Source organism: Cebus imitator, unplaced genomic scaffold (assembly GCF_001604975.1).
Source record: "Cebus imitator isolate Cc_AM_T3 unplaced genomic scaffold, Cebus_imitator-1.0 Scaffold62, whole genome shotgun sequence".
Taxonomy (NCBI): domain Eukaryota; kingdom Metazoa; phylum Chordata; class Mammalia; order Primates; family Cebidae; genus Cebus; species Cebus imitator.
In genome coordinates this window covers 8,082,805-8,105,279 of record NW_016107377.1, presented here as the reverse complement: position 1 = coordinate 8,105,279, position 22,475 = coordinate 8,082,805, and the positions used below count along the sequence as shown (strand labels likewise).

Sequence of the window (22,475 nt, the reverse complement as noted above, 5' to 3'; positions counted from 1 at the left end):
CTTCCTCCACTAATGTATTTAATTTATTTTCTCAATCTCAGAATAATTGAAAAATATTTGACATTTCCTCTTTTTGTCCTCGACCCTTTAAAACTACATACTGTCACTCTAATCCTTGGCTAATGACCTGGTTTTTGAAAGCAAATCAATCAAAACCACTTATTAATATTTTGTCTGTCTTTCCTGCTACAGTGTAAGCTCCACAAAGAACAGGGACAGGGATTCTATCTGCTTGTTCACAAGTTTATCTCCATTGTCTGATAAAAAATCAACATATATTTTTTGAATGAATAATGATTCTTCCAGAGGATCATCTTTGAAATTCCCCCCATAATGGACCCTTTCAGTGAAATATCTGAGGATTATTTATACAATGCTTTAACCTCCAATTCTTCACTTAAGTACATATCCTAACTAGAATGCCATCAACTTTAAGAATTATGAAGTAGTTAATGAAACATATGCAATCTGATTTATTAAATGCCTCTGCAAAGCCCTATCATTTAATGTTTATTTTTTCCTATTTGAAAAGAAATGTTTGTTATCCCCATTTGTTTAAACCTATCAATGTTTTTCAGTAACGTCTCCAAGTACACTCACTTACATTTTTTAAATATGCAATGATATGTACATATTTAATATTTCAAACCAATAGTTACTGACCTCAATCAGGAATGTTTTAATTTTATCTCCAGAGTAAATAGCTGTAGCAGTTTCTTCCTTTGCCAGTTGCCCAAGAAAGCTGCTCAAAAAGCTGTTCTTCTGTGTGAGAAAAGCTGCCAAAATTCCTCTAGAAATAGCTGTGTTCTCTTCATTTATTTTTGACGTAGGATTATAAATAATCCCCAACCGACTATGAACACTTATTTTCTGCAAACACATTTATAGATTAAAAAGACCAGCATCTTACATATCTTTTTACAGTTGAATATATTGTCTTTCCCATCAAGTTTGTTCACTGTATCATGCACCATCTTACACTATCAAAGTCCTCCCATGTTGACTGTACTGAACGTGATATACCACTGAAAAAGCCTAAAAAAGAATCACTTTACTAACTCTAATTCTTTCATATCTTTGCATAAAGGTTTATTTGTAATGTAATATTATATTTAAACTTTTTGTAAGTATGTGAAATAACATAAATAAAAAATACACAGAACAAAATGTAGAGCTCAATGTATGAACCCATGAAACTACTATCCTGGTCAATGGCACTGCCAGCAACCCCCCAAATATTCCTCAGATCTCTGTCAATTAACATACCCTTCACTTTTCTAAAGACAACCACTCTCTTGTCATTTATGGTCATAACAAGTTTGCTCTTATTTATAGCTTATCCCCTAATCTTGCATTGCTAAATATTTAATCAATTTAAACTTCATGTAAATGGAATCACACAGTATTATTTTGTGTTCTTTCCCCACTCAATAATGTGAGATTTATCAATACTGTTTTCTGTAGCTGTAGTGAGTTTTTGGTACTGTACAGAATTCCATCATATGAACATGCACACTCTTTTATTCATTCTACTGTTGCTGGACATTTGAGATTTTTCTAGTTTAGAGCTCTACAAACAGGATATATATATATATATATATATATATATATCTTCCATTTCAGAAGACGCTAAACAGTTTTTTCAAAATAATTGAACTAGTTTTCACTTCCACCAGCAACACATAAGAGTTCCACTACCTCACATCCTAAGAAACACTTTGTATTATCAGATTTTAATTTAAATCATTCTCATACATATGTAAAGTTATACCATCAGGGTTTTAATTTGCTTTGCTCTTATGAATAATGATACAAAATATCCTTTGATTAGTATCTTTGGCTTCTTTTCTGACTTGCCTGTTCAATCTGCTTCCAGTGTTTTTTGGATTTTTTTTTGGCCCCTGACTTGGAGGAATTTGATTTCCAAGACTTAAGGGTTTTTTTCTGTTGTTGTTATATGTGTAGAGATACGCTTTTCCCACTCCATGGCTTGTTTTGTAGTGTACTGATGATGTGTTCTGATGGGAAGCAGTCCTTAATTTTAACGTAGTGCAATTTATTGGTATTATACCTGATGGCTACTGGGTTTTCAGTCTCATTTTAGAAATCTTTCTCTAAAGTCAAAAAGATGATTTATACTGTCTTTAAGATTTATTGTTTTGCCTTTAATGTTTAGATCTATAATCCATCTGGAATCAATTTTTGTGTATGATGTGAAAAGGGGGAAGTGTCAAAGATTACCCTACTGTTCCATAAACCCAACTTTCCAATAAATCAAGTGTCAATATATGCATGGATCTGTTTCTGGGTTCTCTGCCCTTCTTCCATTGATCTGTTTTTCTATCCTGGTGCTAATACCAAATTGTTTTCAATTACATAGTTTTATCAAAGATCTTGATATTTAGTAAAGCAATTATTCCTTTTTGTGTTTTAAGATTATTTTAGCTACTCTTGGTGCTTTGAATTTCTGGATGAGTTTTTGAATCTGCTTGACAGTTTTCACAAAAATATTTCCAGGGTTTGATTTTTTTATATTGTTGTAAATGTTATCTATATTTAAATTATATTTCTTATTTGTTGCAACTCTTAGAAAGAGAATTAATTATGTACATTGACCTGGTATTTAACAACCTTAAACTATAAAATCAATTCTAATAATTTATAAGTGGATATGTATGTATTTTCATGTAAACAATTTGGAATGGCAACTGGAAGATAAATCAATAAAGATTATATAATCTGAAGAACAAAATGTAAAAAGGATTAAAAAAATGAACAGGTTCTCAGAGAAATGTGGGACACCATTACGCATGCCAACATATGCATAATAGGAGAGCCAGTAAGAGAAGAAAAATGAAACAGAAAATACTTAAAAATGACTGAGTTTCCCAATTTTGATTAATAATATAATTTACAAATTTAAGATGCTCAATGTACTCCAAGAGGGATAAATGTAAAGATATCCACAGCCAGACACATCAGAGTCAAAATGTTCAAAGTCAAAGCTAGTATCTTGAAAAGTGCAAGAGAAATGCTCTTCCCATTGTATACAAAAGAATCTCATTAATATTGAAGGCTAACTTCTTATCAGAAACAATAGAAGTGAGAAGGGAATGAGATGATATATTCAAAGTGTTAAAATATTCCTTACAGCTACTGTAAAGTTTCTTAAAACTACTGACATCTGCTTAAATTTACAAAGGTGGAAGAAAGCAAGCTAGGAAAGGAGAGAATTAAAAAATTTGTCAGTTTCCTTGGACAAGTGAAAAGTTACTATTTTGTTTTGACCTCAATATGTTTGATATATAGAAAGGATAATTAAAGAATTAAAACTGTAAGTGGCTGGGTGCGGTGGCTAATGCCTGTAATCGCACACTTTGGGAGGCTGAGGCAGGCGCATCACCTGAGGTGAGGTGTTCAAACCACCCTGGCCAACATGGTGAACTCCATCTCTACTAAAAAATAAAAAATTAGCTGGGCATGGTGTGCACACCTGTAATCCCAGCCACTTAGGAGGCTGAAGCAGGAAAATCACTTGAAACTGGGAGGTGTAGGTTGCAGTGAGCTGAGATTGCACCACTGCACTCCAGGCTTGGCGAATGAGACTCTGTCTCAAAACAAGCAAATGAACACACAAGCAAACCAACCAACACCCACAAAACTCTAAGTATAAAAATGATGAATATTTTAAAAGACTGATAGTTCTAATATGGAAATTTTTTAACTGTCAAGAAAATCACACACTAAATGTCAGAATGCAAAGTGAAATGCAAAATGTTAATCTATAAAATGCTTCTCTGAGTTAATGATAAAATTGTAGCGCCTACAAGCCACAAAATCCACACTCAAAGATCAGCAACCTTAAAAATCGAAGGTAGATATGCCCACAAAGATGAGAAATAAACAAAGCAAAAGTGCTGAAAACTCAAAAAGCCAGAATGTCTCTTCTCCTAATGACAGCATCTGTCCTGCAACAGCACAGAATTGGGCTGAGGCTGACAAGGCTGAAGTGATGGAAGCAGGCTTCAGAAGGTGGGTAATAAGGAACTTCACTAAGCTAAGGAGCATGATCTAACTCAATGCAAAGAAAGTAAGCACTATGATAAAACATTACAGGAGCTGTAAACCAGAACAACCAGTTTAGAGAGGAATATAAATAACCTGATGGAGCTGAAAAACAACATGAGAACTTCACAATGCAACCACAAGTATCAATAACCAAACAGACCAACCAGAGGAAAAAAATTCAGAACTTGAAAACTATCTTGATGAAATAAGACAGGCAGACAACTTTAAAAAAAAAAAGAAGAAGAAGAAAAGGAACAAACAAAACCTCTCAGAACTATGGGATTACGTAGAAAGACCAAACCTATGACTGATGGGGTACCTGGGAGAACAGAACCAAGTTGAAAAACATACTTCAGAATATCATGCAGCAGAACTTCCACAATCTAGCAAGAAAGGTCAACATTCAAATTCAGGAAATTCAGAGAACCGCAGTAAGACACTCCATGAGAAGATCAACCACAAGACATGTAATCATCAGATTCTCCAAGGTCAAAATGAAAGAAAAAAATGTTTAGGGGGCAGCCAGAGAGAAAGGCAAGGTCATCTTCAATGGGAAGCCCATCAGACTACCACCAGTCCTCTCAGTTGAAACTCTACAAGCCCGAAGAGATTGGGGGCCAAGAAAAGAATTTCCAACCCAGAATTTCATAACTGCCCAAACTAAGCTTCATAAGTGAAGGAAAAGCAAATGCTGAGGGAATTCATCACCTCCAGGCCTGCCTTGCAAGAGCTTCTGAAGGAAGCACTAAGTATAGAAAGGAAAAAATATTAGCAGCCACAACAAATCCACAATGAAGTACACAGACCAGTGACACTATGAATCAACCACATAAACAAGACTGCAAAATAACCAGCTAGCATCATGATGACAGCATCAAATTCACACATAACAATACTAACTTTAAACTTAAATGGGTTAAATGCCCCAATTAAAAGACAAAGAATGGCAAGCTAGATAAAGAGTGAAGACCCATCAACATGCTGTGTTGAAGAGATCCATCTCACATGGAAAGACACACATAAGCTCAAAATAAAGAGATAAAGGAAAATTTACAAACAAATGGAAAACAAAAAAAGCAGGAGTTGCAATCTCAGTTTCTGACAAAACAGACTTTAAACCAACATAGATCAAAAAAGAACATTACATAATTGTGAACTGTTCAATTCAACGAGAAAAGCTAACCATCCTAAATATATATGCACCCAATACAGAAGCACCCAGCTTCATAAAGCAAATTCTTAAGAGATCTACAAAGAGACATAGACTCCCACACAATAATAGCAAGAGACCTTAACACCCCACTGACAATATTAGACAAACAGATCATCAAGACAGAAAATTAACAGATATTTAGGACCTGAACTCAGCTCTGGATCAAGTGGACCTGATAGATATCTGCAGAAATCTCTACCAAAAACCAACAGAATATACATTCTTCTCATTGCCACATGGCACTTACTCCAAAATCTATCACATAATTGAAAGAAAACACTCCTCAGCAAATGCAAAAGAAGTGAAATCATAGCAATCTTTCAGATCACAATGGAATCAAAGTAGAACTGAAGACTAAGAAATTCATTCAAAATCACACAACTACATGAAAATTAAAAAACCTGTTCCTGAATGACTCTTGAGTAAATAACGAAATTAAGGCAGAACTCAAGAAGTACTTTGAAACTAATGAGAACAAAAAGACAATGAACCAGAATCTCTGGGACACAGAGAAAGCAGTGTTAATAGAAAAATGCACTAAATACCCAAATCAAAAGCTAGAAAGATCTTAAGTTAACAACCTAACATCTCAATTAAAAGAATTTGAGAAACAAGAGCAAATAAACCCCAAAGCTAGCAGGAGACAAGAAATAGCCAAGATCAGAGCTGAACTGAAGGGGTTACACACATGCAAAACCCCTTAAAAAAAATCAACAAATGCAGAAGCTGTTTTTTTTTTTTTTGAAAAATTAATGAAATATATCATTATCTAGACTGAAGAAGAAAAGAGAGAAGAATCCAATAAACACAGTCAGAAGTGATATGGGGCATATCACCACTGGCTTCACAAAAATACAAACAACCATAAGAGAATACTACAGATGCCTCTATGCATATAAAAGAGAAAATCCAGGAGAAATAAATAAATTCATTAACAGATACACCCTCCCAAGACTGAACCAGGAAGAAACTGAATCCCTGAATATACCAACATCAAGTTCTGATATTGAGGCAGTAATAAATAGCCTACCAAGCAAAAACAGCCCAGGACCAGACAGATTCACAGCTGAATCCTACCAGAGGTACAACGAAGAGCTGGTACCATTTCTACTGAAACTATTTCAAAAAATTGAAGAAAGACTCCTCCCTTACTCATTCTATGACACCAGCATCATTTTGATGCCAAAACCTGGCAGAAATACAACAAAAAAAGAAAACTTCAGGCCAGTATCCTTGATAAACATCAATGCAAAAATCCTCAATAAACTACTGGCAAACAAAATCCAGCAGCACATATAAAAGCTCATCCATCACCATCAAGTTGGCTTCATCCCCAGAAGGCAAAGTTGGTTCAACATATACAAATCAATAAATGTGATTCATCACATAAACAGAACTAAAGACAAAAACCACATGATTGTATCAATCCAGAAAAGGTCTTTGATAAAATTCAACATTCCATCATGTTAAAAACACTCAACAAACCAGGTATTAAAGGAACATTCCTCAAAACAGTAAAAGCCATATATGACAAACTCACAGCCAATATTATATTGAATGGGCAAAAGCTGGAAACATTTCCCTTGAAAACTGGCACAAGACAAGGGTGCCCTCTCTCACCACACTCCTATTCAACATAGTATTGGAAGTTCTGGCCAGGGCGATCAGGCAAGAGAAAGAAATAAAGGGTATTCAAATAGGAAGAGAGGAAGTCCAATTTTCTTTGTTTGCAGATAACACGATTTTATATCTAGAAAACTCCATCGTCTCAGCCCAAAAGTGTCTTAAGCTGATAAACAACTTCAGCAAAGTCTCAGGATACAAAATCAATGTGCAGAAATCTCTAGCATTTTTATACACCAACAAATAAGCAGAGAGCCAACCCATTCACAATTGCTACAAAATGAATAAAATACCTAGGAATACAGCTAACAAGGGAAGTAAAGAACCTCTTCAAGGAGAATTACACACCACTGCTCAAAGGAAATCAGAGAGGACACAAACCTATGAAAAAAAAAATTCCATGCTCATGGATAGGAAGAATCAACATTGTGAAAATGGCCATACTGCCCAAAGTAATTTATAGATTCAATGTTATTCCTATTAAACTACCAGTGACATTCTTCATATATTTAGAAAAAGTGATTTTAAAATTTATATGGAACCAAAAAAGAGCCCACATAGTCAAGCCATTCCTAAGCAAAAAGAACAAAGCTGGAGTATGACACTAACCAACTTCAAAATATACAAGGCTACAGTAACCACAATGGCATGGTACTGGTAGAAGAACAGATACATACACCCATGGAACAGAAAAGAGAACTCAGAAATAAGATCACACACCTACAGCCATCTGATAATTTGACAAAACGGACAAAAACAAGCAATGGGGAAAGGGTTCCCTAATTAATAAATGATGCTGGAAGTGCTGGCTAGCCATATGCAGAAAACTGAAACTGGACCCCTCCCTTACACCTTATACAAATATTAATTCAAGATAGATTAAAGACTTAAATGTAAAACCCAAAACTATTTAAACCCTAGAAGAAAATCTAGGCAATACCATTCTGGACATAGACATGGGCAAAGATTTCATGACAAAAATGCCAAAAGGAATTGCAATGAAAGCACAAATTGACAAATGAGATATAGTAATAATTAAACAAAAGAGCTTCTGCACAGCAAAATAAACTATCATCAGAGAGAACACACAATCTATGAAATGGGAAACAATTTCTGCAATCTATCCATTAACAGAGGTCTAATATCCAGAGTCTACAAGAAACAAACAAATTAACAAGAAAAGATCAAATGACCCCATTAAAAAGTAGACAAAGTACATGAACAGACTCTTCTGAAAGGAAGACATACATGTGGCCAACAAATATGGAAAGAAAACTCCATATCACTGATCATCAGAGAAATGCAAATCAAAACCACAATGAGATAACATCTCATGCCAGTCAGAATGGCCATTACTAAAAAGCCAAAAAAGAACAGATGCTGGCGAGGTTGCAGAGAAAAGAGAATGCTTAAACACAGGGGGAATAAAAATTAGGTCAGCCACTGTGAAAAGCAGTTTGAAGATTTCTCAAAGAACTGAAAACAAAATTACCATTTGGCCCAGCAATCCCATTACTGGGTATATACCCAAAGGAATATAAATCATTCCGTTAAATATTATAAGGATACATGCACGTTGTATGTTCACTGCAGCACTATTCACAATAGCAAAAACATGGAATCAACCTAAATGCCCATCAATGATAGACTGGATAAAGAAAATGTGGTACATAATAGCAGGGAATACTATGCATCCATAAAATGAAATGAAATCATGTCCTTTGCAGGGACATGTAGTTGGAGGCCATTATCCTCAGCAAACTAACTCAAGAACAGAAAACTAAACATCACATATTCTCATTTGTAAGAGGGAGCTGAATGATGAGAACACATGGACAAAATGGCAGAAACAACATACACTGGGGCCCATTGGGGGTGTGGGGTGTGGGGTGTGGGGAGGGAGAGCACCAGGAAGAAGAGCTAAGGGATGCAGGGCTTAATATCTAGCAATGGGATGATCTGTGCAGCAAATCACCACGGCATACATTTACCTATGTAACAAACCTGAACATCCTGCACATGGACTCTTAAAGTTAAAATAAAAGTTGAAAGAAACAGTGGTGACAGTGTTTTTGTTGTTGCTGTTTTCTAGATATCAGATAGGAAGCAGTGTTAGCATGCCTCTCCAACTTGGAAGGACGACTAGCGGGTAGAGAGTCACACTGTAAAATTTTTTTCCCCAGGAGCACCAGACAAAGTTACAGGAAAATGCTTATTCAAAAAAGAAACATAACTGGCTAACAAACATAGAAAAATGTTCCATAAATAAATCAAGAGGACAAAAACAAATAACCCCATTATAGAGTAAGCAAAGGACACAGACGCTTCTAAGAAGACAACATACAAGCAGCCAACAAACATGAAAAAATGCTCAATACCACTAGTCATCAGAGAGATGCAAATCAAAACCACAATGAGATACTATCTCACACTAGTCAGAATTGCTATTGTTCAAAAGTCAAAAAATAACAGATACTCGTGAGGTTGCAGAGAAAAAGGGAATGCCTAAAGACAGTGGGAATGAAAATTAGTTCAGCCACTGTGAAAAGCAGTTTGGAGATTTCTCAGAGAACTAAAAACAGAATTACCATTTGACCCAACAATTCCCTTGCTGGGTATATGTCCAAAGAAAAATAAATCATTCTACCAAAAAAAAAACACCTGCACTCATGTTTATCACAATGGCAAAGACATGCAATCAACCTAGGTGTCCATCAGTGGTGGAGTGGATAAAGAAAATGTGACTCATACACACCATGGAATACTACACAATATGTGCAGATTGAAATCAATGTACACATTGATTGACAGAAGGAGATCGTGTACTCTGCAGCAACATGGGCTCAGCTGGAAGCCATTATTCTAAGTGAATTAACACAAAACCAGAAAATCAAATGCTGCAGTTCTCACTTATGTGGGAGCTAAACAATGGATACTCAGGGACACAAATATGTGAATAGACACTGGGGACCCCACAAGGGGTTAGGGACGGAGAAAGGGGGCCACAAGAGTTGAAAAACTACCTATCAGATACTATGTTTGCTACTTGGGCAACAGTATCATTAGAAGCTCAAATCTCAGCATCACACAATATGCCCACGTAACAAATCTCCACATGTGCCCCCTGCATCTAAGCTAAAAATAAATAAATATAAAGTCACACTAAAAGAAAAATGTTCCCTATCACTACTTGTCAAATAAATACAAATAAGAAGCCATTTTTGGCCAGGCACAGTGGTTCACACCTGTAATCTCAGCACTTTGGGAAGCAGAGGCAAGTAGATCACTTGAGCTCAGGAGTCTGACACCACCTGGGTGACAAGGCAAAACCCCCGTCTCTACAAAAAAACACAAAAATTAGCTGGGCATGATGGTATGCACCTATAGTCCCAAGCCACCCAGGAGGTGGGTACAGTGGTAAGCTGAGATCACACCACTGTACTGCTGCCTGGATGACAGAGTGAGACCCTGTCTCAAAAAATAATAATAACGATAATAATAATTTTAAAAGAAACCATCTTGTTTTTTTAAATTGGCAGAAATATTTAGGTATAACAAAAATCAAGGCTTTCAACACTGTGATGTGACAGAGCCTCTCAAAAACTACGAAAATTCATAACCATTTGGAAAGACATTTCTTAAAAATTATCAGGAGTCTAAAAATGTTAACAACCTTTATATTCAGTACATTCTTTTATTGACTGACTGATTGATTGACTGATTGATGGGGTCTCACTCTACTGCCCAGGCTAGAGTGCAGTGGTGTGATCATAGCTCACTGCAGTCTCAAACTCCTGGGATCAAGTGATCCTCCCCACCTCAGACTCTCTAATAGCGGGGACTACAGGCATACACCATCACATATGGCTAATTGTTTGAAAAAAATTTATTTTAGAGACAGAGTCTTGGAGTGTTGCCCAGACTAAGCTTGAACTCCTGGCCTCATGCAATCTTCCCTTCTTAGCCTTGGGATTAGGTGGGATTACAGGCATGAGCCACTATGCCTGGGCTCAGTAAATGCATTTTTCTTTTTTTTTTTTTTTTGAGATGCAGACTCACTCTGTCACCCAGGCTGGAGTGCAATGGTGCCATCTTGGCTCACTGCAACTTCTGCCTCCTGGGTTCAAGGGATTCTCCTGCCTCAGCCTCCCCAGTAGCTGGGATTACAGGCACGTGCTACCATGTCTGGCTAATTTGGTATTTTTAGTAGAAATGGGGTCATTTTTAATAAACTATTCTAAGAGATAATAAAAAATAACAGATAAGCTACACATTCAAAATTATTTATGACTGTATGAATATCAACAGTAGCAAAAACCAAAACCACCTGAATTTTCAATGTAACTAGATATTTCCATGTAGACAGTTTATCATGTATCCATTTGAATTCTTTTTGACACATTGTTTGACATAGGAAAACAATTTTGATAAAATTGTAAGTGGTAATCTAAACCATGTAAAAATGAATATAAAAAAAAACAGGAAGGAAATACGCCTAAACATTCAAAGAGGTTTTATGGGTGATTACTTTTTCTTCCTTGTTAATCTTTGATTTTATGTACTTCTGATTTTGTACAAGGAACATGTGATATTAAATAACCAGAAAAAAAGGTAAAATACTTGGGTGAAAGAAAAACTACAGTGAAATGATTTCATTAGACAAAGGTTATCTTTTTTTGATTTTTATAATTCCAACAGGTAGCATTTTGGGATCCAAAATTGTTTCTTGTCCTCATAATTCTACTTCAGATATTATAGTGTTTTTAATTTGTTATTTTAAAGATATTTCGGTTTTGAAAAACTTTGGGACAATAAAAATAATCATCCATCCTATAAGAAATAAATAGTTACCAAAAACATAGTACTTTTGAAAGTTACAGAAGCAGCAACTAAATCAAGAGAAAGTTATCTGCTAGATACATTGTAACCACTGAAGAAAGGCAGTTTGTGAGCCTCTCAAAGAACAAACACACCCAGAACTTTCTGAGAAGAAACAGCAGGAGAAAGTTAATTTCTCCCAATAGATGCAATAAATCCCAAACAGCCATTTTTTGAAATTTTCTGATCTGCAGGCTATGGAATAAAGCCCAAATGCATTCTGACATGGTCTAATATGAAATAAAAATATTTCATTTAAGATGCATTATTTATTCTTAATGTGGTGGCTATAGTCTCCAAGATGGCCCGAACGATCCCCATCTCCTGGTATTCATGCCCTGTATAGCACCTCTCATACTGAACAGAAATTATTTGCTTAACAAACAGAAAATACTGTGTGTAACTTTTGAGGCTAGATTGTGACATTGTGGCTCAGTCTTTATCTCTTTAGCACTTGTTATGGAAAAAGGAAGGTGCCATGTTGTGAGGGCACTTAAGTAATACCAAAAACAGGTCTACGTGGCAATAGAATGAAGCACTCTGCAAAAGCCAGTGCAATACTGAGGACTCCTGCCGTGGCATGTAAGTGAATCATCTTAGAAGCTTGTCCACCTGGCTCCAGTGAAGGCTTCAGATCACTGCAATTATAACCAACATCTTAGCTATATCCTCATAAAAGAATCTAAGCTAGAACTCCTCAGCTAAGTTGCTCCTAAATTCTTGAACCTCAGAAACTGCTAAGACAAATGTTCATTGTTTTAAGCCACCAACGGGTAATTTGTTATATGGGAATACATTTATAATTAGCTAATATAAAAACAATTTCATAAAATATTTTGGTTTATGTTTCTTAAGTATGTTTTTATCCAGATAAACTTATCCATTAAGTTAGAAATACAGAAGGTTGTGAAAGAGTACTTTTATATACAGAAATGTATTCTTTTGAAGTACACTGGTTTATAATTAATAACAAGAAATTTAATGTTGACTTAAGGCTTACAATACTCTTCAGTGAGATAAATTCACTTAGTTGTTCTTAAATAATGAGGGAAAGAAAGTGCTGTTTAATTATGTGACCAAAAATTGCTATTACTAGTTACTGTTGGTAAATAGTGGATTTCGGGTCACTGAAGTAGTGACAGGTTCTAGAGTTATTTACTTTGTTTTAATATCCTACTTGTAATCAACATGAGATATGTGTATGTCTGATCACAAGGGCTCCAGAGAATATATGTCATGAGTCACAGCAAACAGGTAGATTTTTCTTTTCCTGAGCAAAGTTACCTGTCTTACATGAAGACTAAATTTAAATTCCTGCCTTAGTCTATTTAATTAAAACATTAACATGGAGAGGAAAAAATATTTAATGCATGTTCTTCATATTGCTTTCCTTAAATTGCAATAAATTAAAATTATTAGTAAGAATATCTAGGTACTCACCATGTGCTTTAATGCATTAAAAAGAAGTTTTCTCCCAGAAGGCTTATCAAAATCAGCAATAATCCACAGAGTGACTGCAGAAATTGTACTGTCATCTGAAAGTTTCAAACAGTTTAGTCAAATTAACTCTTTTTAAAAATAAAACAAAAACCAGGGGAACATTTATAGTTAACACATAAAAATAATAACAAATATATCAAAATAATATTTCTAAAAATAAGCAAAGATTGCTAAAATTTTATGTATGGATGTGTGTATGCATGTACACATATATACATATAAATACATATAAAATTACATATAAAAATGCTACAAGGGTAATTCTTTATATAAGCTTATATAAAGCTCCCAGCATTGGTAAGCAAATCTGCCTCTAGCTACATTTGTAACAAAAAGAAATTTGTTTTTTATATCCCACATGTATGTAAAACCAGAACAATCAAGCTTATTAGTAGATACAGAAAACAGCAATATTTTATTAGCTTACAGTTCATTTATTTCAAACTGTTTAGCTATCATGAACATGGTCAAATTTATATCATCTTGTTCCATCAATATTCTGAAGTCTCAATTAAATGGGTTTAATTTCATCCAGCATTAAGCAGATAACACCTGAAATGATACTTGTCTGGCCATCAAGAAAACCTACAGAAAAACTGGTCCTTACAACCAGGCTACCAATTTAAAATAATTATAAAAAATTTTGCTATACCTAAAACTTACTTCTGAATAGATTTGAAACTACAGTTATTATCATAGTCAGTGTGATCTAACCATATAAAAACTAGCTTTGGCTAGTGAAAGATAAAAAAATAACAAAAAGGACAGCCTTGATTTCACTTGCAATCTTCAGAAACAACTTATGGGTAAGAGAGTAACATTCTTTTTAAAGAAGAAAGCTAAAGAATTTCTGTGCCTTTTTAATGACAGCCTTTTCACCATCACAGCTTGTATATTGAGAAATATTTCAAAAGCACTAAGTAATTTCTCAAAACTATTATTTCTTTACACATTTACAGAAATACAAAGAGAAAATTTGATTCTCAGTGCCAACATTCTTTTAAATTGCAAGAGAGTTAACTAAAGAGCATAAATTACAGGTTAACTTATTCCTTAATTTTTTTAAATGTGTGTGTGTGTGTTTAGTTTGTTCCCCCCTCCCCGAGATATTTGTGAAATATAACACAGATCTGGGATAAATATGTTTCTATTTTTTCTTACTTCTCTATGTCTTTTTGCCTTCACGTTAGGGGATGTAGCCTGCCATAAAAGGGGACTATTATATATTTTATTATTATTTATATTATGTCTTATATTATGTTTGTTAATATTGTTGATTATATATTTTATCATTTGTTGCATTTAATGTAGCCAGACTCCTTTATGAACATAGAATCATGGAATCTGTTAGAAAGTAATCCAGGAGCCATCTGGTAGAAACTTGGATTTAATCTACAGCATTTACAAAAACTGGTTGTGTGGCCTTTGCTTTAAATCTCTCTCCCATATAAAAATTTGTCCCTTACAACATAGTTCATTCCATCTGTTTATGGCACTCTCACTGTTAGAAAATTACCACTTCTCTACTGAAACCAAAATCAACCTTCTTTAACCTTTTACTCATTGGCTATTGTTTTTATTTCTGCAAAGCAGGCCAAACAAAGCAAAACAAAAACCAACCAAATTCTAATCATATTCATCCATCTGAATAGTCAACTGTATCCTAACAAATCTGTGGTCCTACTGCCAACTTCTCAGTGTGGCTAAATCCTTTCTTCCAAGCGTGTTTCTGTCTCAGTCTCCTGTCTTCTGGTTGTAACCCCTATCTCAAGCAAAACATCCGCATGTTATTTAAACAGAATATAGAATTATTATCTTCTCTGATCCAGGAATTGTACTTTTATTTATACATTATAAGATAGTTTACATAGTACTGAGAAGTTTTTATTCTTTTCTAAAAAAGGTGAAAACTTTACTTTAAAAAAGGCAAAAGAAAAAAAAAACAAAAAAACCAAGATAAAGTTAGAATAGAAGGCATTGTTTTCTCAGCACATCTTAAATACTAAAAATTTTACAAACTCTAAAATTGAAACCTAGGTCTCTACTCAAGAATAGCAACTTATTAAAATGTATTATGCAACTGCTTTATAAAGATTACAAGTTTTTATCACTTTAGGAATGAATTCAGGTAAATAAAATATGCTTATTACCGTCTGGGGTTAAATAATACATGTTCTTTGCAATTACAGCACTCTTATCTTGTGAATCCAAGAAAAAGAAAGTAGAGAAATCTTCAATATCAGCAGTTACTGAAAAATTTCAAATTAAATGTTAAATATAAATAAAGCATTCACAGTTCAATAAGCATTTGTAGAACAGTATAGGATTATTTTACCTGATGTAGATATTAAATTAAGGTACTGCTGGTTAGTATGCAAAATCAAAGAATTTATACGGGGTACAACATTATTCTTTTCCATTAGAAAATCAATTGCATTCATGTGATCATTGAATGTGCCCTAAAATAACAAAAATGTTATTTAGATAATATAGGCAATTTATATCCATGTTTTAAAAATTATGCAGATAATATAAAGATTACTTAATCAAAAATAAAGAATATGCAAATTAGAATTATTACAATATATTTTCTTGTAAAAATTAGATTTTTTTCCAATTAAGCAATTTTTAGATGCAACTGTGCCTAAAATAAATTTAATTAAATATTGGTTTTTGAAAACTTTCAGCTTTTCTTTTAGATTCAAGGGTACCTGTGCAGGTTGGTTACAACATGGGTATATCATGTAATGCTGATGTTAGGGTTATGACTGATCCCATTAACCAGTTAGTGACCTTAGTGCCAGATAATTTTTCAGCTCTTCCCCCACTTTTTCCTTCCCTCTCCCCTCTGGAAGTCCCAGCTTTCTATTGCTGCTATCTTTATGTCCATGAGTACCCAATGTATGGCTTCCACTTACAAGTGAGAACATGTGGTGTTTGGTTTCCTGTTTCTGTGTTAGTTTGCTTGGCCTCCAGCTGAGTCTATGTTGCTGCAAAGATCATCATTTCATTTTTAAATGGCTGTGTAGTAGTATCTCATGGTGTATATAGGTACTGCATTTTCTTTATCCAATCCACTGCTGATGGGAACCTAGGTGGATTACACATCTTTGCTTTTGTGAATAATGCTGCAATGAACATATATGTGTCTTTTTGGTAGAACAATTTCTTTTCCTTTGGAGATGTACCCAGTAATGAGATTGCTGGGTTGAATGGTTATTCTAAATTCTTTGAAACATCTCTAGACTGCTTTCCAAAGAGGCTGACCTAATTTACATCCCCAATAATAGTATATACGCATTCCCTTTTTTCCTCAGCCTCTCCAGTATCCATTGCTTTTTAACTTTTTAGTAATAGCCATTCTAATTGGTATGAGATGATATCTCTTTGTGGTTTTGATTTCTATTTCTCTAAGAAGTAGTAATGTTGAACATTTCTTCATATGCTTGTTGGCTGTCTGTGTGTGTTCTTTTGACAAGTGTCTGCTAATGTCATTTGTCTACTTTTTAATGGGGTTATTTGTTCTTTGCTTGTTGATTTGTTTGCTACTTATGGATATTAGAACTGTCAGAGGTATAGTTTGTGAATACTTTCTGTATATTCTGTAGGTTGTCTGTTTACTCTGTTGCGAGTTTCCTTTGCTGTGCTCTTTAATTAGGTCCCACTTGTCAATTTTTGTTTTCGATATAATTGCTTTTGAGATCTTAGCCATACATTCTTCCCAAGGCTGATGTCAGAATGGTGTTTCCTAGGTTTTCTTCTACAGTTCTTACAGTTTTAAGTCTTATACTCAAATGTTTAATCCATCTTGTGTTAATTTTTGAATGTGGTGAAGAGTAGAGGTTCAGTTTTGTTTGTTTGCATATGGCTAACCAGCTATCCCAGGACCGCTTATTGAATAGAGGGTCCTTTCCCCACTAATTTTTGTCTACTTTGTCAAAACTCAGGTGATTGTAGGTCTGCAGCTTATTCTGTTCCATTAGTCTGTTCCAAGAGCTTTTGTAAGGCTGGTCTAGTGCTAATGAATTCCCTTAGTGTCTATTTTTGTGCCAGCACCATCCTGTTCTGGTTACTGTAGCCTGGTAGTATAGGGTGAAGTCGGGTAATGTGATGCCTAAAGATTTGTTCTTTTTGCTTTGGATTGCCTTGGTATTTGGGCTCTTCTCTGCTTCCAAATGTATTTTAGAATAGTTTTTTCCAATTCTGTGAACAATGACTGATAGTTTGATAGGAATAGCATTAAATCTATAGATTGTGTTGGGCAGCATGCCTATGTTAACAATATTTATTCTTCCAATCTGTGAGCATGGAATGTTTCCGCATTTGTTTGTATAATATGATTACTTTCAGCAGTGTTTAGTAATTCTCCTTGCAGAGATCTTTCACATCCTTAGTTAGCTGTATTCCTATTTCATATTGTGTGTGCATGTGTGTGCCTGTGTGCACGTGTGTGGCTACTGTAAATGGTACTGCATTCTTGATGTGGCCCTCAGGTTGAATGTCATTGGCATATTGAAATGATATTGATTTTTGTGCATTAATTTTGTATCCTAAAACTTTACTGAAGTCATTTATCAGTTCCAGGAGTTGTCTGGTGAAGTCCTTAGGGTTTTCTAGGTATAGAATCATATCATCAGTGAAGAAAGATACTGGACTTCTTTTAATATTTGGATGCCTTTTATTTGTTGCTCTTGCCTGACTGCTCTGACTAGGACTTTCAGTACTATGATGAATAGTAGTGAGACTGGGCATCTTTCTCTTGTTCCAGTTCTCAAGAGGAATGTTTCTAGCTTTTGCCTATTCAGTATGATGTTGGCTGTGGGTTTGTCATAGATGGTTCTTATTAATTTGAGGTATGTTCCTTCAATGCATAGTTTGTTGAGGGTTTTTGTTATGAAGGGATGTTGGATTTTATTGAATACTTTTAACATCTATCAAGATGATCACATTTTTTGTTTTAAATTCTGTTTATGTGGTGAATCACATTTACTGATTTGTGTATGTTGAACCAACCTTCCCCAGGAGTGAAGCCTACTTGATCACGGTGAAACTTTTTGGTATGCTGCTGGATTCAGTTTGCTGGTATTTTGTTGAGGATCTTTCCTTCTATGTTAATCAGTGATACTAGCCTGTAGTTTTTTTTGTTTTGTTTTTATTGTATCTTTGCCAGGTTTTGGTATCAGAATAATATGGGCTTTGCAGAATGAGTTAGGGAGGCATCAATCACTCCTCCTTGGTTATTTGGAATAGTTTAAGTATAATTGATAACAACTCTTCTTTGTACATCTGGCAGAATTCAGATATGAATCAATCTGGTCCAGGGCTTTTATTGGTTGGAAGGTTTATTACTGATTCAATTTTGGAACTCAAGATCAGTCTGTTCAGGGTGTCAGTTTCTTCCCGATTCAATATTGGGAGACCAGGAATTTATCCATTTCTTCTAGATTTTCCAGTTTGTGTGTACAGAGGTCTTCTGTAGATTGTCTGTATTCCTTTGTTGCTTCTGATTATACTTATTTAGATATTTTCTCCTTTTTTTTTGTTAATCTAGCTAGTTGTCTATTGATCTTGTTTTTTCCTTTCCAAAAACCAACTTTTGGTTTCATTTGTTCATTGTATAAATTTTTGGGTATCAATTTTATTCAGTTTTACTCTGATTTTATTTATTTTGTTCTGCTAGCTTTGAGTTTAGTTCGTTTTGATTTCCTAATTCCTGTAGGTGTGATGTTAGGTCATTATTCTGAGACTGTTCTAACTTTTTGAAATAGGTGGTTAAACTTTCCTCTTAACACTGCTTTTGCTGCATGCCAGAGATTTTGGTATGTGGTTCATTTTCATTTATTTGAATTTATATTATTGCTGCCTTAATTGCACTGTTTACCCAAAAGTCATTTCAGGAGCAAGTTGTTTAATTTCTATGTAACCATGTAGTTTTCAGAGATCTTCCAAGTTCTGATTTCTATTTGTACTCTACCATTGTCCATGACTGGTATGATTTTGATTTTTAAAAATTTACTGAGACTTGCTATATGGCCAAGCATATGGTTGATTTTGGAGTATGTATTCTGTGGCTGATGGGTGGAAGGTTCTGTAGATGTCTATTAGGTCCAATTGGTCATTGTCCATTTAAGTCCAGAATTTCTTTGTTAGTTTTCTGCCTTGATAATCTAACACTGTCAGTGTGTAACATATGATAGAAATTGCAGAGTAGCCAGCTAAGAACTTCTGATAGGCGTAAAACCTCACGTACCAATATTAGTCTTGAATATAAATGGCCAACATGCCTCACCTAAAAAGCACAGTGTGGCAAGTTGGATAAAAAACAAGACCCATCTGTCTGGTGTCTTCCTCATTCCTCAGCCTTTCAAGTAGCTGGGACTATAGGTACATACCACCATGGCTGGCTAAGTTTTATGTTTTTTTGTAGAGTGGTTTCACTATGTTGCCCAGGCTGGTCTCAAATTCCTCAGCTCAAGCAATCCTCTTGGATTGCCCTCTCAAAGTGGTGGGATTACAGACATGAACCACCATGCCTGGCCTAAATTCTTTTTGGTTTATTTTTGCCTGAGTGGGTCAGTTCAAAAGCCTAGTTTTCAAGCTCTGAAATTCTTTCTCCTGCTTGGTCCAGTCTATTGATAAAGCCTTCAATGGTATTTTGAAATTCCTTAAGTGATGCTTCTATAGCCCTATGCATTTCTATCAGCCAATTTTACTTTCGGTTGCGTGGTTTGACCTACCAGCCAGTAGATAGCCCTTATGAGTAAAAGCCAGCTGAGGCCAACATGGCAGGGTATACACTTGGTCTTTGTTACTGGGATAATCTCTCTGCTGTCTAAGGCAATGGGCTGATCTGTAGTGTGCACAGTGGTCTGGGCTCCCTGCTCAGCCATGGTGGGCAAGATGGGCAGGGCCAGACTGAGGAGGCCTGCCTATAGGTCACCCAATGGCAGGCACAAGCACCAACACTGAGGGATAATCCAGTGGGCAACCATCAGGTGTCCAGAGGTGTGCCTAGGCATGGAGCTGGGGAAATTCCTTGGCTCCAAGTTCTCTGCACAGGGAGGGGGCAGCCTAAACTCCTAAGCCAGGAGGGTGGGTGTTCCAGATTCCTGAAGATCTGCCTGCATATGGAGTATAAAGGACCCCTCTGCACCACAATCTCTGCACAGGGAGGGTGGCATGGCATAAGCTGCTAAAATTATCATTTTAAAAATCACTACTAAATGATCAGAATGAAAATTTTTACCAAATTAACTACCGTCATTAAAATAAATTTTTAATAAAAGTATCATTTAGAAATATTATTCATCATGTATTTTCTTATAAATGCTTACCCACCATTAAAACTTCTCTTTGTAAATATACAGATGCATCCATCATTCTTTGAAGAATAGCCGTTTTTAGTTCTTTAATATTCATCTCTTCATGCTTAAAAGGTTCACCATTATAAAGAGCTTGAGGCAAAGGACCCAGGCCAGTCATCTTATAAAAGCTTGCTCCAGCCTATTCAGTTAAAAAATATCAGAGTGTTAAACAAAATATGATTGTTTAAAAAATAAATGTAAGAAAAAGGAACACTGCCACATTTTTATATGCCATGGGAGAAAACAGCCATTTTGCTAACCTTATCTGTCCTTTCCAAACATTACTTAAAGGAAAGTAATTTACCTACAAAGAGCAGGAGTCAAGAAACTTTTTCTGTAAAAGGCCACTGGATAAATATTTTGGGCTTTGTGAGCCACCCTGTTTCTGACACAATGACTCCACTTTCACATTACAGCACAAAAGCAGTCACAGACAACATATGAATAAACAAATATGGCTGTGTCCCCAAAATACTTTACAAAAACAAGCAGTGGGTGGACTTGCTGATTCTCGGTATAGAGTATGACATTTACTTAACAATAAAAATCCAAACATTTATCTGTATCAGAGACTTATTTATCCCTGTATTGATATGTTCAATAAACATTTACTCAATCCTGCCACCTGCATTGGGCTAACTATTGTGATTTCAGAGCTGAAAGTCTTTTCTCAAGGGGTTCACACATATACAGATAAAACACAAGAATGTAGAAGATTCTATGGGGCCCAGGAGAAGCATCTAATCAAGCTTGAGTATGGAGAAAAGGGATCATACAGTGCTGCTTTTAGGGAGTGATATTAGAAGTCTTAGAGGCTTAAAAAAATTTGCCAGGGAGAAAAAGTAGAGAAAAACATTACAAGTGAAAAGAGCACAACAAGGACTGAAAGGGAAGTGAGTGTACAATATACTTAGGCAACGTAAATTCACAGTTGACATGGTTTGGCTGTGTCCCCACCCACATCTTAAACTGTAGCTCCCACAATTCCCACGTGTTGTGGGAGGGACCCAGTAGAAGGTATTAGAATGATGGGGGCAGGTCTTTCCTGTGCTATTCTTGTGACAGTGAATGTGTCTCATGAGATCTGCTAATTTTGTATGGGGGAGTTTCCCTACACAAGTTTTCTTCTCTTGTCTGCCACCATGTGAGACTTGCCTTTCACCTTTTGCCATGATTGTAAGGTTTCCTTAGTCACGTGGAACTGTGAGTCCATTAAACCGCTTTCTTTTGTAAATTGCCCAGTCTCACATTTGTCTTTATCAGCAGCGTGAAAATGGACTAATACAGCAGTGTTTATAGGGTGTGAAATATGGGGGAGAGCTGTTAGATGTAAGGTTAGAGAGGGGTTTTAGGCAGAAGCCAGATCATCAAAGTCCTCAATATTCGAATTTTAGCTTATGAATTAAAAAGTGACTAAATACCTCATTTGCTATCCAATACCAAGTACTGTCATCATTATAGCCAACATTTGCACAAATACTTTAGAAAGCCAAGTACTACTATTACATCAATTTTAGAGATGATAAAACAGACACACAGAGATTAAATCACTTCTTATGTCATATAGCTACAATGTTTTGGAAGTAGAATTTGTACCCAGATCTGTCTGACCAAGAGTCTGAACTCTTAACCACTGTACTATACTATCTGTGCATTTAGAGGGCACCTACTATGTATTAGGTTTATAAATGCATGTAAATGATATGCAAACTCTATAATAAAAAAACTTATAGTTTAATAGAGGGAGAGATGGATATATATTAAAAGTGAGTGTGAAATAGTATTTTGGGGGTACCAAGCAGGTCATGGTAATTTTTATCTGGGAAGGG

The 22,475-nt window shown here is 35.3% G+C and overlaps 1 protein-coding gene across 2 annotated transcripts in view; it reads right to left on the bottom strand.

Moving 5' to 3' along the window:
• The window catches only part of LOC108305413 (UDP-glucose:glycoprotein glucosyltransferase 2), a 172,952-nt gene that overhangs the window by 15,192 nt on the left and 135,285 nt on the right, over positions 1-22,475 (bottom strand). For both annotated transcript variants that reach the window (XM_017530058.2, XM_017530059.2), the window contains exons 17-21: positions 20,621-20,785; positions 15,618-15,741; positions 15,433-15,531; positions 13,223-13,317; positions 664-870 (exon numbers count right to left, since the gene is read on the bottom strand). In XM_017530058.2, coding sequence (XP_017385547.1) covers positions 664-870; positions 13,223-13,317; positions 15,433-15,531; positions 15,618-15,741; positions 20,621-20,785 — 690 coding nt within the window. The remainder of the gene's footprint in view (positions 1-663; positions 871-13,222; positions 13,318-15,432; positions 15,532-15,617; positions 15,742-20,620; positions 20,786-22,475) is intronic.